The sequence below is a fragment of the Scyliorhinus canicula genome, chromosome 6, assembly GCF_902713615.1.
Source record: "Scyliorhinus canicula chromosome 6, sScyCan1.1, whole genome shotgun sequence".
NCBI lineage: Eukaryota > Metazoa > Chordata > Chondrichthyes > Carcharhiniformes > Scyliorhinidae > Scyliorhinus > Scyliorhinus canicula.
Window position 1 is genome coordinate 169,988,958 of NC_052151.1, and position 14,319 is coordinate 170,003,276.

Genomic DNA, 14,319 nt, shown 5'->3' on the forward strand with positions numbered 1-14,319 from the left:
CAAACACTAGCTTGCGGAGCACTGCTCCTTCCTCAGGCGAATGACGAGGTATGTTCCAGAAACATATATATAGACAAATTCAAAGATGCAAGACCTCATTCACCATTCAAGGCCTCAAACACTCCTCTCAGGTTTAACAGTATTTCACTTGCACCTCCTTTAGTTTGGTCGACTGTATTCATTGCTCCCAATGCAATTGGGGAGAATGGGTGACCGCTTTGTGAAACACCTTTGCTCAGCGAGCAAGCATGACCGAAACCTTCCTGTTGTTTTCCATTTTAACTCAGCACTTTGCTCTTACACCCACATGTCTGTCTTTATCCTGCTGCAATGCTCCAGTGAAGTCCAACGCAAACTGGAAGAGCAGCATCTCATCTTCTGACTAGGCACGTTAAAGCCCTCAGGACTCAACATTGAGTTCAACAACTTTAGACTGTGACCTTTCTCCCTCCATCTCAACCACCTTTTTGATATCCCATACATTTGCTGTCTCAATGCAAACCCCCCCACGCCCCAACACACACATATACTGAGCCATCTTCCTTCTGTTCCTAAGTTTGCTACATTTGCTGCAGTCTCTCCCAGCTACAGTATAATATCCAATGCATTTCCCCCTTTTTTAGTTCTGTTGAAGAGTCAGATGCCCTCAAAATGTTTCTCTGGTTTCTCTCCATAGAGAATCAGCTGAGGTTTTCCAGCATTCTCTGGTTTTGTTTCAGAATTCAGCATCCACAATATTTTGCTTATTATTCTGAAATGCCCACCACATCTCTACCTTGTTTTCCTCCTTTAAGAAACTCCTTAAAACCTATCTCTTTAACCATATGTGCCTTGATGTCACATTTTCTTTTATATTGCTCCTGTGAGTCTCCTTGAGATGTTTCACTAAGTTAAAGGCACTATATAAATATGTTATTTTGACGACAAAATGATAACTGGTGATGGTGATAATCCTACCAAAATTTACAAATATTCACCTTTGTCATACAATCGCCAGTTTCCCACCTGACACGTTAGCAGCCAGTAGTTGAGAAACTTTGGCGAGTGAGTGGGGCAGCATTTGGACTACCCATTGACACCGTTCACCATCTGATATGACGTATTCGGTAGAGCCTATAAATAGGCAAACAGAAGGGTGGCACAGTGGTTAGAACTGCTGCCTCACAGCATCAGGCACCCAGGTTCGATTCTGGCTTGGGTCACTGTCTGTGCGGAGTCTGCACATCCTCCCCGTGTGTGCGTGGGTTTCCTCCGGATGCTCCGGTTTCCTCCCACAGTCAAAGATGTGCAGGATAGGTGGATTGGCCATGATAAATTGCCCTTCGTGTCCAAACGGTTGGGTGGGGTTACGGGGATAGGGTGGGAGTGTGGGGTTAGGTAGGGCACTCTTCCCAAAAAGGGCCAGTGCAGACCCGATGGGTTGAATAGCCTCCTTCTGCACTGTACATTCTGTAATTCTGTGATTCCTCCGGGTGCTCCGGTTTCCTCCCACAGTCCAAAGATGTGCAGATTAGGTAGATTGGCCATGCTAAATTGCCCCTCAGTGTCCAAAGATGTGTAGATTTGGGGGTGGGGTGGGAGATGGGCCAAGGCGAAGTGGAGATTCGATGGCTCAGGTCTCTGAAAGAGGCGAAAGGCTACTTATATAGGAAAATCAGCATTGTTCTCTAGCTTCAGAATGCTGGCTACAAATCTTGGATACAAGTAAGGTTTGGAAAGTGTGCTGTAGACTCTTCCCAAATGTGCATAGTGTTGGCTCAGGCAAGAAAACCGGTGTGATGCTCGCAGGCTGCACAGCCAGTCGGCGCATTGAGTAACACTCTGTGCAATTTCACAGAGCAGCCACGAATCAGAGAGTCAGCTGGAAGGATGGGGCCTACAAAAGCAGGCAAGGACGGGAATCCCAAACTCGGAGTGCCTTATTTAGAGGGCGGACAATCTCCGATTTGAAGAAAAGAACCCCTCCAGCCACAGGCATCGGGACGACCATCCCAGAAGCATCAGGATGACCCTCCACCCCCCCCCCCCCCAAGTTTCCAAGTGACCCCCATCCCTCCCCCACAAGAATTGGTGTAATTGAGTGGCCGCCCTCCCACCCCACCCACAAGCATCAGGGTTCGCCTCCCCCACAAACATAGTCACACTACCCTCTGCCCAAGATATTGGTGTATTCACTCTCCCCACCACCAGACATAAGGGAAACCGCCCCTCCGTGAGACTCCCCAGAGGACCCACCCCGCACTGCCATGTTGGTGCAGCCAGGTTGACAGGGCCAGGGGGTTGTGCCAGTGCACTGTCCGGCCACGTCCATGTCCATCACCATCCGGGGGGGGCTATACATGCCTCTGTGTACCTGGCATGGTTTCTTGACTGTTTTTTATTTTTGAAAACCAGTAGTAATTCACGCCTGGTTAACGTCATGACAGCTGGGTGGAACAATGCGGAGCAGGAAGAGGTTGGGTGTCAAGTCCTATAATTAGATTTCAATTTATGTTAAAATATGCTGATTAGGCTTGTGTCCTTCCTGGGTGTGAACCTGATTGCACCATTGGAGGGGAGCTGAGAAGACCTTGTTATTTGAGACCTCGCTGGCACAAATCACATTTTCGGCCTCTCGACCGATTTAGCAGTCATTACGGGATTGGCACCTATGTCAATAAGGGTGTTAGACCATGCTCCCTGCCTTCTTTTACTAGGTGCTGGGAGCCTAACCTGTGCTCCACTGAAGACCCCACAAAGAAAAAGGCCCAGGAAATTTTGGATTTTTATTTATTTGAGTAGAGGAAGAAGCAAAATTGTACCCTCTGAACTTCCCAAAGAAACTCTGCCTGGGCGCCATAATCCCTCCCTGCCGCCACCAGATTCTGCTCCTTCTTTCTCCACCACCCCCTCTCCACCACAGTTGCAACCTGCCTGCTGTTTTAGCGGAGGAACCAGCCAATTTCCCAACCTTCCTGCCCAGCGAGCTCATAGCCAACAATTGGGCCCCCTGCTGCAACTCTGGTTCTGATTCGTATTACCATGATCAAAAATTTGACAGATATCCTATTTTTGTCACATACTGAAGTAGTATTATTTTGAGAGTTCTTGAGGGAATCAAAATACATTTTCAGGATGTTTTTTTCAAGAACGTGGCATCTGTCTGAATTCCCCATCTGGATGACTGAGGAACTTCAATATGCAGCCATCTGGCTTAATTTGGTAACGGCAGCGCAATGTGCAGCGATGCAAATCAAGAGTTACGAGGTATGATTTCTTTAACTGCCAGTTAACTTTGGTCAGGCAAGGTCAAAGTAACAACTGGCTTTGCAGGCCTGGAATGTTCCTTAACTGTCCCATCAGGCGGCTCAAAGTCAGCATTCACACACATTCTGCAGTATGTGATGTCACCAATCGGTTCAACATAGCCTGATTGATAAGTCTGGTTTCGAGTCAAACAGAGAAAAAGTTTGTGAGCAATCTGAGGATAGCTGGAAGGAGGAAATCAAAGACTTTGATTGTGTGATTGAGTAGGAGGGAATCGGAGGCCTGAAGTCAAGGTCAGAGGGGGGGTGCCGAGACCTTGTGGGGGGGGGGGGGGTGTTGGTGGGGGGGAGGCGTGGGAGAAACGATAGGCCTCAGAGGGGTGGCAAGGGAGGAGCGGAAACCTCGAGAAGGTCAATTAGGAGGGATACCCGATTGCAGGGGTTCCTCCTTCGGAAAACCAGCATTCATGTGACCTCAGCACGGTAGCATTGTGGATAGCACAATGGCTTCACAGCTCCAGGGTCCCAGGTTCGATTCCGGCTTGGATCACTGTCTGTGCGGAGTCTGCACATCCTCCCCGTGTGTGCGTGGGTTTCCTCCGGGTGCTCCGGTTTCCTCCCACAGTCCAAAGATGTGCAGGTTAGGTGGATTGGCCATGCCAAAATTGCCCTTGGTGTCCAAAATTGCCCTTAGTGTTGGGTGGGGTTACTGGGTTATGGGGATAGGGTGGAGGTGTGGACCTTGGGTAGGGTGCTCTTTCCAAGAGCCGGTGCAGACTCTATGGGCCGAATGGCCTCCTTCTGCACTGTAAATTCTATGATAACATGGGTTGGTAGATTTAACCATCCATTTAAACCAATTGCTATTTTTAAAGGGAATTTCTTTTGTTTTGTATGGGAGACCTATGCAAATCAATGTCCTTTGTCATATTAGTTAGGACCCTGAATACAATTTTCAGGGATGGGTTGTCTAAGCCGCACCTTAAAAGGCCTCCATAAAAAAAATGTCCCGGAAAGTTTCTTGGATATATTAACGAGCATTAGGAATGCCGTAGGCTGCCCAAAAATGCTGCAGCCTGCTGTTGGCCCAAACTCACCGCACTCCACTCACAGACCTATTTCTGAGTCCAATATTCTGCTGGACTAGAGCCATTGATCTGCAGTGGGAGGCGCACACAATAGAGGCGGGGCTAGGTCCTCGAAATGACATGGGCCTGCCGCTGGCAGAAATGTACATGTGGTCAATGCACTGTAGCAATCATCAGTCCAAAAATGAGTCCCCCCAGTTTGTTCAAGAAGGTTGTTGCAATAGGGAAAAAAAGTTACATTTAACTCGTATCTAATATCTATGCAGTGATATTTTTTTTAAATTTAGAGTACCGAATTAGTTTTTGTCCAATTAAGGGGCAATTTAGCGTGGCCAATCCGCCTAACCTGCACATCTTTGGGATATGGGGGTGAAACCCACGCAAACATGGGGAGAATATGCAAACTCTACACGGACCGTGACCAGGGCCAGGATTCGAACCCGGGTCGTCAGCGCCGTAGTCCCAGTGCTAACCACGGCATCACATGCCGCCCATATCTATGCAGTCATGCCTATTGAGAGGCTATGTTGAACTGATGGCACAACAAACCCCTATCTGTTCCTCTACTCCAAATGGGTACAAATCTCTAACAGCCAATGCCATTGAACAAATAACATGATGAGACATCATCGGATAACATTTCCTCTTTTGAAACAACAAAAAAAACTTTATTCATGTCGGGAGCGCAGGTAGATGATCGGCTTTTGCCTGTTTTCTTCTGTGACTCACAACCAGATGTTGTGCAGCAGTAGCTCATCATCATCACCCCTCCAATTATATCTCTTTGTTAGTGAGAGACCTGGCCTCTTCCCAGCATGTATCAATGTAGGCACGTCAAAAGGTCTCTCGGCAACCATGTAAATGTCACCTTCCCTTGTACCAATCCTGCATATGGCACAAGCTGCAATGCACTAATGTACATTGATGTCTTCTACCCAGAACAGAATAAATCAATACAGCACTGTGAAAATAATAAAGCAGTGTGACCACACACACACAAAAAAAAGCTAATATAATCAATGAGGTTTGAAAGCACCGGAAAGCTCTTAAATAATGTAGATGCCCTTTAAATTCAAAGAAGCATTGGAAGTCACCCCCTTGTCTCTCTCCCAGCAAAAATGATAGTGTACGTAATGTCACAGATCGGTTTAAAAGGCTGCAGCTTCAGAAATGCAAGCTGCGCTCCTCAGAAATGATCATATTCCTTGAGGAATTCTTGCCCCATTAAACACAGTAACTGACAACTGTGACTGTCACAAGTGAGTCATTTTCTTGGATTTCCACAGCAACAAGAGATGTACTCTGCCGTTTTACCCAAGAAGTGGCCGTGTTCTCTGTATCTTTGAGTTCATGGGTTTGATCTATTGTTAGCGAGGCTTAGTTGAATTGAGTAAGATAAGAAACGTCAGTCTTTAACTATGGATAGGATGCCATCAGACACTAATGATATGCAGTGCTGATGCTGTTTAGTAATATGGAAACAAAGGAGTATAACAGTCACCATTGTTGTATTGTGTGAATTCAGTGCCTGATCATAGAACAGAGGATAGAAAACTATCCATTAATGAAATACAATGCATCCATCAATTGAACTATTTTTAACTTCATAATTTAAATTTAAAGCAGCACCCAGGAGGTAATCCCAAGCAATCAACCTTTATCCTTCATCTTTCTGGACTTTTGTTAGCTACCATAAAACAATTCCTCTGCGTGTTTTGTTTGAGGAATGCTTGAATGGGCACCCAGGTGATTTTTCACTTGCTGCATTCCAACAACAATGCAGTACTTCAAGAGAACCACAGAAATAGATTAAAACCTGGATTGAAGCATGAATTTGGCATCAATGAAACCCACTTTGCACCAATAAATTAAATACCCATACATATCATTGTGCTCAACACTGCCCTTAGAGCTAACAAAACCTCCCTAATTGATGGTGGCAGAATTCTTTAAATATTACGGTGTCTCAAAACTGGCAACTTGGGATCATGTGGGATTTCGGATCGTGACGGATTTTGGATTGGGTATTTCGTGCTATGGTCGATCAGGTCAAGCTGGTTCAGATAAGGTCAATGGTCGCTCAGAAGTCTGGAATAGACCGGTGCACAAGCGGAGAAGGGGTAACTAGTCCAGCACCAATGCAGTTACTAGCCAAATTTGTTTTGTTTTACTTCATTCAATTAAAATCGATGCATGGCACATTCTAAAAATGCCTGGATTTCTGACATCTCCAGTATTTGAACAGCTGGATTTGAGACACCATACTGCACAACCTCCTGAGGACAATATATCACATCTCCCTCTACCTTTTGTGCCTGGGTCAGCGGCAGTGAACTTGTCACGTATGTCACTGTAGTGCACACTGCCCGGGAAACAAGACAAAATACAGGTTTGGGGGGAGTTGGGGTGTTGGGTGCTATTACTCTCTGGGAATCTAATTCCTTCTCCCTGAGGGTTAGCAAGAATGCTTTCTCATCTGTAATTAGATTTTTTTAAATTGCGTAAATTTAGTCAGGTAGCTGAATTTCAAACAGTTGTCACTTTGCTCTCAGAAATACTGAAGGAAGGTATTTAACACCAAAGTGTCTGAGGGAAAGATGACACAAACAGTGATCAATCAAAGCAGAAGAACAATATTCCAGTCATCATCATTTCTGTCTTCTCTTGCAATGTATATTGTAATTTCTCTGAATATATGTTACTTTGTGAATAAAATGACAAGTAACCAATGTCACATCAGATCCAAATTGATCTCAGTACTCGTGCTGTACTGATTACACAATCACATCGACTCGCAACAGTTCCACACTTGACTTGATTTGTAGTGCTGTGGATCTGCTTCATTTATTCTTGGAGACTCTTATATCCTCATCCAGTCCCATTAATCTATATTCAGAGAATTTTGTGTGGAGTCGGCCTCTGGCAGTTGTATGACTGCAGGAGCACGGGAGTAAATGGTTGTCGTTAATGTGGAAGTGATTTGAATTTAATTCTGTGCTATCAGCACATTTTCCAAAAGAAACAGGCTGACAGAGACTCCAGCAAAGGACATTTCTGATACGTATGCAGGGATCAACAGGGTTAATCCCAAATTTCAGGAGTAGCTCTTCCTCGGCATCTGACAAGTTTGGCATCGTTCTCGCCAGTTGCCCTGTTTCAGCACAGAGAGGGATAAAGTAGTAAGGCACATCATCATATGTATAAAGTGACTTGCACATCCTTGGCCTTTCCACTTCCTCGATACTTTCTACTCCTCATACCCTCTTCAACCTCAATGATTTCCAATGTTTTTCTACCAACACAAATGTTCCTGCTTGCTCAAACACTCCTTCCATTTGAGACAATATAGCACATTGTTTGTTGTTCATGTTGTTGCATCCTCCCTATATGGGGAAGAGCTTTTGCCTTTACACCTCCATTCTGCCTGCAAGTGTGATCCTGAGTCCCTGTTGTTTATCATTCCTTGTCCATCTCACACTTTTGTTGCTTTTAACCTTCCAGGTAATTAGAATGGAAGTTAAAGCAAACTTTCTTTGCAATAGCAATTGCTGGTCTGCTGGTTTCTTGGGCTTTGAGGTGGAAAAGATGGGAACATGCTTGGGTGAGGCTGCTCCATTAGAAAACTGACTGCAAACCTATTTGCTTTGGTCTCGGACCTGTTTTGCTAGCTTTCCATTGTGTCTTTTTTGGTACATTTGCCTCCCAGTGCCTCGGTTATTTGGATATAATTTTTTTGGAAGTTCCTTTATGCTTCGTCATATCATCTGATATATGACCCCGTTCCGTTTCCTCTCCCCATAAGTATGTTTAGATATGAATATTCTAATTGACTCCTGGCTGGCCTGCCACATTCTAAACCCTGTAAACTTGAGGTCATCCAAAACACTACTATGTCCTACCTGTACAAGATGCCATTTACCCATCAACCCGGTGCTCGCTGCCCTACACTGGCATCACCTTGATTTTAATACTCTCATCCATGTTTTCATATCTTACCATGGCTTTAGCAGCACTTATCCCTGTAATCTCCTCCAACCCAACAACCCTCCGAGACATCAGAACGCCTCTAATTCTAACCTCTTATACATCTCCGATTTTGTTTGCTCCGCCATTGTTGGCCATTCATTCAGTTGCCACAGCCCTAAGATCTGTAATTCACTCCCTAAACCTCGATACCTCTATTCCATGTTCCTCCTTGAACCCACTTCTCAAAAGGTACCTTATACCTGCATTTGTTCTCATATTTCCTTATGTTGTTTGGTGTTACATTTTATTCTATAATACTGATGTAATATTGCCGTGGACATTTTTTGAAGTTAAAGTCTCTATATAAATGCAAGTTATTATTTCCAACTCTTTTTGTTTGTTCATTCTTGGTTAAATGCTCATTTTTCTTCCTTTTTGTCCCTGTTCTGAGAAATGGTTACATCCAAAATGTTAACTTTTTTTTTCCATCGATAACAATTGTGTTTTCAGTATTGCCTGTGCCCTTTATGTTGTCGGCATTCCTGCTGTTTTCTCAAATGGTTGCAAAATGGCCACCGATGTCCTCAAGAACCAAGTACTGATGAGTATCACTCAATAAAGAAACACTTTTAAAAGGACTAAACTTGAATGATCAGTGTGTGTGCCTGAGACGACAAAATGTTTTGCTTTCACAACAGGTCTATTAATAGGGAGCTGCCTGCTCTAATTGCATTGCTTAAATTAGCAGGTGATATGAAAATGTTTATCTCTTCATCAGCCTTCAGGATTTAATTGTCCTGCACAGCAGATAATTAATCCTTGTATGTGACAGAACCTAATGGCCTTTCTGTCATTTTCAGCTGGGCCCAAAATAAATGGTAAATCTAAAGGCACTGATTCAGGAACCCATAAAACCAAGGCTCCAGGTTGGTATTCATTTGCAGTTGAATTACTCCAAATATGCAATGTTTTGTATAAACATCTCTTCCTATTCATATTATGAAAGTTAAAGAATCAGAAAATTAGTTCTTTCAAGCCTTTGCTGTTTGCATGTGATTGAAACAAGATATGAATCTGTGGTTTGCCAAACTGCATTTACCAAGGAGAAGTGAGTATAACTTTTATGTGGTTGCAGCAAAGCACTGAGGCAGGGCGAGTGCATGATCCAGCAATTGTGGCAATAGTACCTCTTCATAAAGTGTCACACAAGGGAGCAAAAATGCTGTCTGAGGGAGGGAACATATCATTGTGAGGACAACGGACCAGATCAGCTGCAGGCTTACGAACCACACCCCTCAACCCCTCTCCCTCCACCCCCAACCCCCCCCCCCCCAGCTCACCACGAACAGCCCCCACCCCCAGTTCCCCTGTCTAGAGACTATAAACATTAATATTTACAGCACAACAAAATCCACTGCATATCTGATGTTGCATAATCTCGCATGCATGGGCATTTCCACTTTCCAATTTGAATTGCATCACTGACCAAGATTTCTCATTGGTTGTTCCTTACAAGCCCAAAATGTTTTCCATCCTGTCTCTATAACATGAGTACATCAATGAAGCAATAGCTAATAACTTGGAGGTCGAGGGAAAAGTAGGATATCTGATTCATCTGTCAGTAGTTTTGCAATGTAGAGATACTGAGACAGCTTCTAATGGAAAAGCATATTTTAAAGGAGCGTATATTTGATTTTGATGAAAACTGTGCTGGGAATTCTTGATATTTGGTGGGGGAGGCATCATATTCCCCGCTGGGTCACTGTCTGTGCGGAGTCTGCACGTTCTCCTCGTGTCTGCGTGGGTTTCCTCCGGGTGCTCCGGTTCCCTCCCACAGTCCAAAGACGTGCAGGTTAGGTGGATCCACCTCGCCCGCACATCTTTGGACTGTGGGAGGAAACTGGAGCACCCGGTGGAAACCCACGCATACACTGGGAGGAAGTGCAAACTCCACACAGTCACCAGAGGTCGGAATCAAACCCAGGCCCCTGGTGATGGAAGGCAGCAGTGATAACCACTGGGCCACCATGCCTCCCATAAATATGGGATATAAAATAAAAATGTCTAACTAGTTCATCACTTTTCTCTTATTTTTGTATATTAGCTTGTGCAATCTAAATGTAACTCTGAATAATAAATTTTCATTTATTCCTTTAGTTCCGCCAGATGTATTTGCTCCCAACTCTATATGGAAGGGTTTCTATGAATATCTTGGAAAGAAACAGCCAGCAACATTAACAGTTGATTATTTTAATATTTCCAATGGCCGAGTAAACGTTACATTTATTGAACACAGCAACATGGAATTAAAGCTATCAGGTGAGTTTTCATCTTCTCTCTGGACTGCACTGCAAATAAAGTTTGACGGGCAAATAAAGTTGAAAAGGACACCGTTTTCTTTGAAGTAGTGTTTGCTCTAGTTTGGAAATGTGCTCCAAAAGAGAGGAATTTATATCGATGATCTTTATGGAGGATCAGGAAAGTAAAATAAATAAATAATCTTTATTGTCACAAGTAGGCTTGCATTAACACTGCAATGAAGTTATCGTGAAAATACCCTAGTCGCCACATTCCGGCGCCTGTTCAGGTACACAGAGGGCAAATTCAGAATCCTCAGCTGCTACACGAATTGGACCCGTGCTGCTGGCCTTATTCTGTATCAAAAAACCAGCTGTCTAGCTCACTGAGCTAAACCAGCCCCCTAACCATTTGAGTAGGGGTGTAAAGGGGGTCAGAAGTGAAATAAAAATCTTGCTGATGGGAAGGGAACACTGTTGAGATGTTGAGGAGGAGGGGGGAGTTGGTGAGAGAGCTGGTAAGAGCGCTATAAGAGAAAGGGAAAGCGACCCTAGTGTGCAATGGCATGGCTTTGTCCCATGGTGGGACCAGAGGGCAATTAGTGTGGAGCTTTGACTCATTGCAATGAACACAACAGGGGATTTGTTGGTAAAATATAACACTATATAATTAAAATTAATTAAGGGAACAAAAATTGCACCATATGAAACCAAATTCATTTTACAGTGAATTAGTATCGTCTTGTAATCTGATCAGATCAAATCTATAAGATAATGGGACGATTCTCTGCCTGCGTTCCGTCCGGTGCACATCCCATTGTTCTCTAAAAGGGTTTCACGTCAGCGCTGAATGGAGCGTGATGCGCACGGCACCAGACACAATCTGGTTCATACTCTCGCTGGGCGTGAATAAACATTTAAATGTAGTTATCCCATTTCAGGCCGGAGTATCCTGGCTCATGGGATTATCTGCCCCCACCGGCGCAGCGGTGAGAATCACTCCTAGCCTCCATCAATGGTGTCCATGAAAGAGGAGGGGGGGGGGGGGGGGGGGGGAGCCCGTGGAAATGTGGATTGAGGGGAGGATGAAAGTTGGGGATTGAGGGGGTGGGATGAAATGGGGGAAGATTGAGGGGGTGGCATGAAAAGGGGGGGGGAGGGGGATTGAGCGGGCATGAAAGGAGGGATTGAGGTGGGGGGGTTCTGAGGGGGACCAGAAAGATCGGGGATTGGGGAGGGTCATGAAAGGGGTGGTAGATTGAAGAGGGCCATGAAAGTGGAGAATTGAGAGGGGGCCATGAAACAGGGAGGTGAGAACCTCAAAACCCCATCGTGGGGTGTCCCTGTCCCTCACCTGGGGTGGGGGGGGGGGTGGGGGGGGAGAGAGAGATGGACTTGATGCCAGCCAGGTGGGGGCAGAGCCTGAAAGGAGACACTTTGGGAGGATCCCGATGCTAGCGATCCTTGGTGGGGGAGGCTGCACTCTCACTTTGAGTTAAAAGGGTGTCTCGATTTCTGAGACCAGGCTTGCCTGCAATCATTGGATCCCGCACATCACCTTTTAGTGGTTTTCAGCCAGGCTCCAAACAAATGACTGTGGGAGAACTGCGATGGGAATCGCGCTGCAACAGCCGACTAGATTAGCATGACACTTGGTTAATTTTTGGAAGAGTTTTGCCCAATACGTCAATCCAGGATGGTGATGCAGATGAGAACATTATTCCTCCCCACAAACATGTGCAAAGTTATACTTGTGCAAGCTTAGTTCTTGGTAGGTGAATGTTCTCAATGGGGACAGAGAATGGCCTTCCTTACAAATTCACATGAGTATACTAACTGAATTGAGATCTAGTTTGTCCTGCTATTTTCCATTTGTGCTGGGGACACTGTCAGGAGAATAAAAATAGGAGCTAATCTATTTGTCATGTTAATGGATTTGTTAACTCGTCTAAAATAAACACCAGGCAAAGTAATTTTGCAAGAACACATGAAACATTCATACGGTGATGCCCTGCAGTGTACTTTCTAGTTGAACGTTTCTGTTGAAAGATAGAGGGTAAATGGTTAACTTATTTTAATTTTATCCAGAATTTTTTAAAAAAATCATCAATCTGGACTTTGTCAGAGCTCGTTAATGACTGTACTCATGACATTTGGGATTATGGAGTGTATTATGAGCAAAAAACACCTGACCTTTGAAAAGCAGTTATTAAAGATTACTTTTATATTAAATTGAAATGCAGTAATTCAACTCCAGAGACCTCAGCAGCAAAGTTGGGCTCCCTGACTCCGCTGGTGTCAAAGCTATGGGAGCCCAGAGGTGAACAGAAGTGCTGCTGTCTGTTTCAAACAATTTCTGGCACCGCACACCACAACTATTGTCATGCTAGAAGCGCTATAATGCAGACTCTTAATGCTGATTTAGCTAGCTACCTGCCATTTTGCACCTTGTAAGTCATGTTTATGCCCTGTCTTAAACACACAGAGCTAAGTATCTGTTTGACTATACAAGGAATCCCCTCTCCACACCACACTATTGAAAGGGATCACCATGAGACTTCCCTTTGAGGTTCCTTTGACTTCTATTGCTGATTCAGAGTGAATCAAAGTATGTATTCAATGTTGTTAGAGGAGCCCTCACAAGTCATTGGTGTCAGAAGAGAAGGTTGCTGAGGGGAATTTGATGGCCTCCATGCAGAAAACATACTCTCAGTCATTGACTATAAGTTGCAGGACCTCATAGGCGGAAACATGACTGGGACAAGAGGCACAGGCAGCAGAGGACTAGCTGTTTACAGGAAAAGGAAGAGGAGGGCGGCTCTCAAAAACCATATCTGCTTTGGCAAGAACCTAATGGAGCAGTGTCTGGCATAGCTACTTTTAATCCCATAAATGGTCAAGAAACTGGCAACTCTTCCAACCAAAGCTGCAGCTGCGGAGCAGGATAAGGATAGCACTTCCTGTGACCAATCACCCTCCATTTCTATCCCTGAGAATCCTTTTAGGCTGGAGCCAACACCATTTCTCAGTTCACCATGCATTGTGATCAATGGTAACCCCCAATATATTGGTAGTAGGGATTTTCCGTGATGGTAATGCTCAATCGAACATCATGGGAGATGGTTAGATTCTCTCTAATTGAAGATGGTCATTACCTGTTACTTGTGTGGCATGAATGTTGCTTGCCACTTAACAGACCAAGCCTGAATGTTGTCAGGGTCTTGATAAATGTTGGCACGGGCTGTTTCAGTATTGTGCAGTCATCAGTGAATATTCCAACTTCTGACTGGTGGAAAGTCATTAATGAAGCAGCTGTAGATGGTTGGATCTTGAACACTACCCTGAGGAATTCCTTCAGTGATGTCCTGGAATGTGATGATTGACCTCCGAAACCATAACCATCTTCCTTTATGTTAGCTGTGACTCCAACTAGTGGAGAGCTCCCCCCCCCCACCCCCCCCCCCCCCCACCCCCTCCTCAATTCTTATTGACTTCAGTTTAGCTATATCTCTTTGATGCCATGTTCAGTTCAATGTTGCCTTGATATGGAGGGCAATCACTCTCACCTCACTTCTTGAATTGAGCTGTTTGTCCATGTTTAAGCCAAGCTTGTAATGTGGTCTGGAGCCCAGTGCCCCATGCTGCAACCCAAGCTGAGCATCCATGAGCATTATTGGTGAGTAAGTGCCACTTTATACAGTATCACTGTCAAAGACACCCTCC

At 44.7% G+C, this 14,319-nt stretch overlaps 1 protein-coding gene across 1 annotated transcript in view; it reads left to right on the forward strand.

Moving 5' to 3' along the window:
• LOC119967641 (CUB and sushi domain-containing protein 1-like) overlaps nt 1-14,319 on the forward strand; it is a 2,889,858-nt gene that overhangs the window by 2,854,052 nt on the left and 21,487 nt on the right. The window contains exons 65-66 of the mRNA XM_038800434.1: nt 9,160-9,225; nt 10,457-10,618. Coding sequence (XP_038656362.1) covers nt 9,160-9,225; nt 10,457-10,618 — 228 coding nt within the window. The remainder of the gene's footprint in view (nt 1-9,159; nt 9,226-10,456; nt 10,619-14,319) is intronic.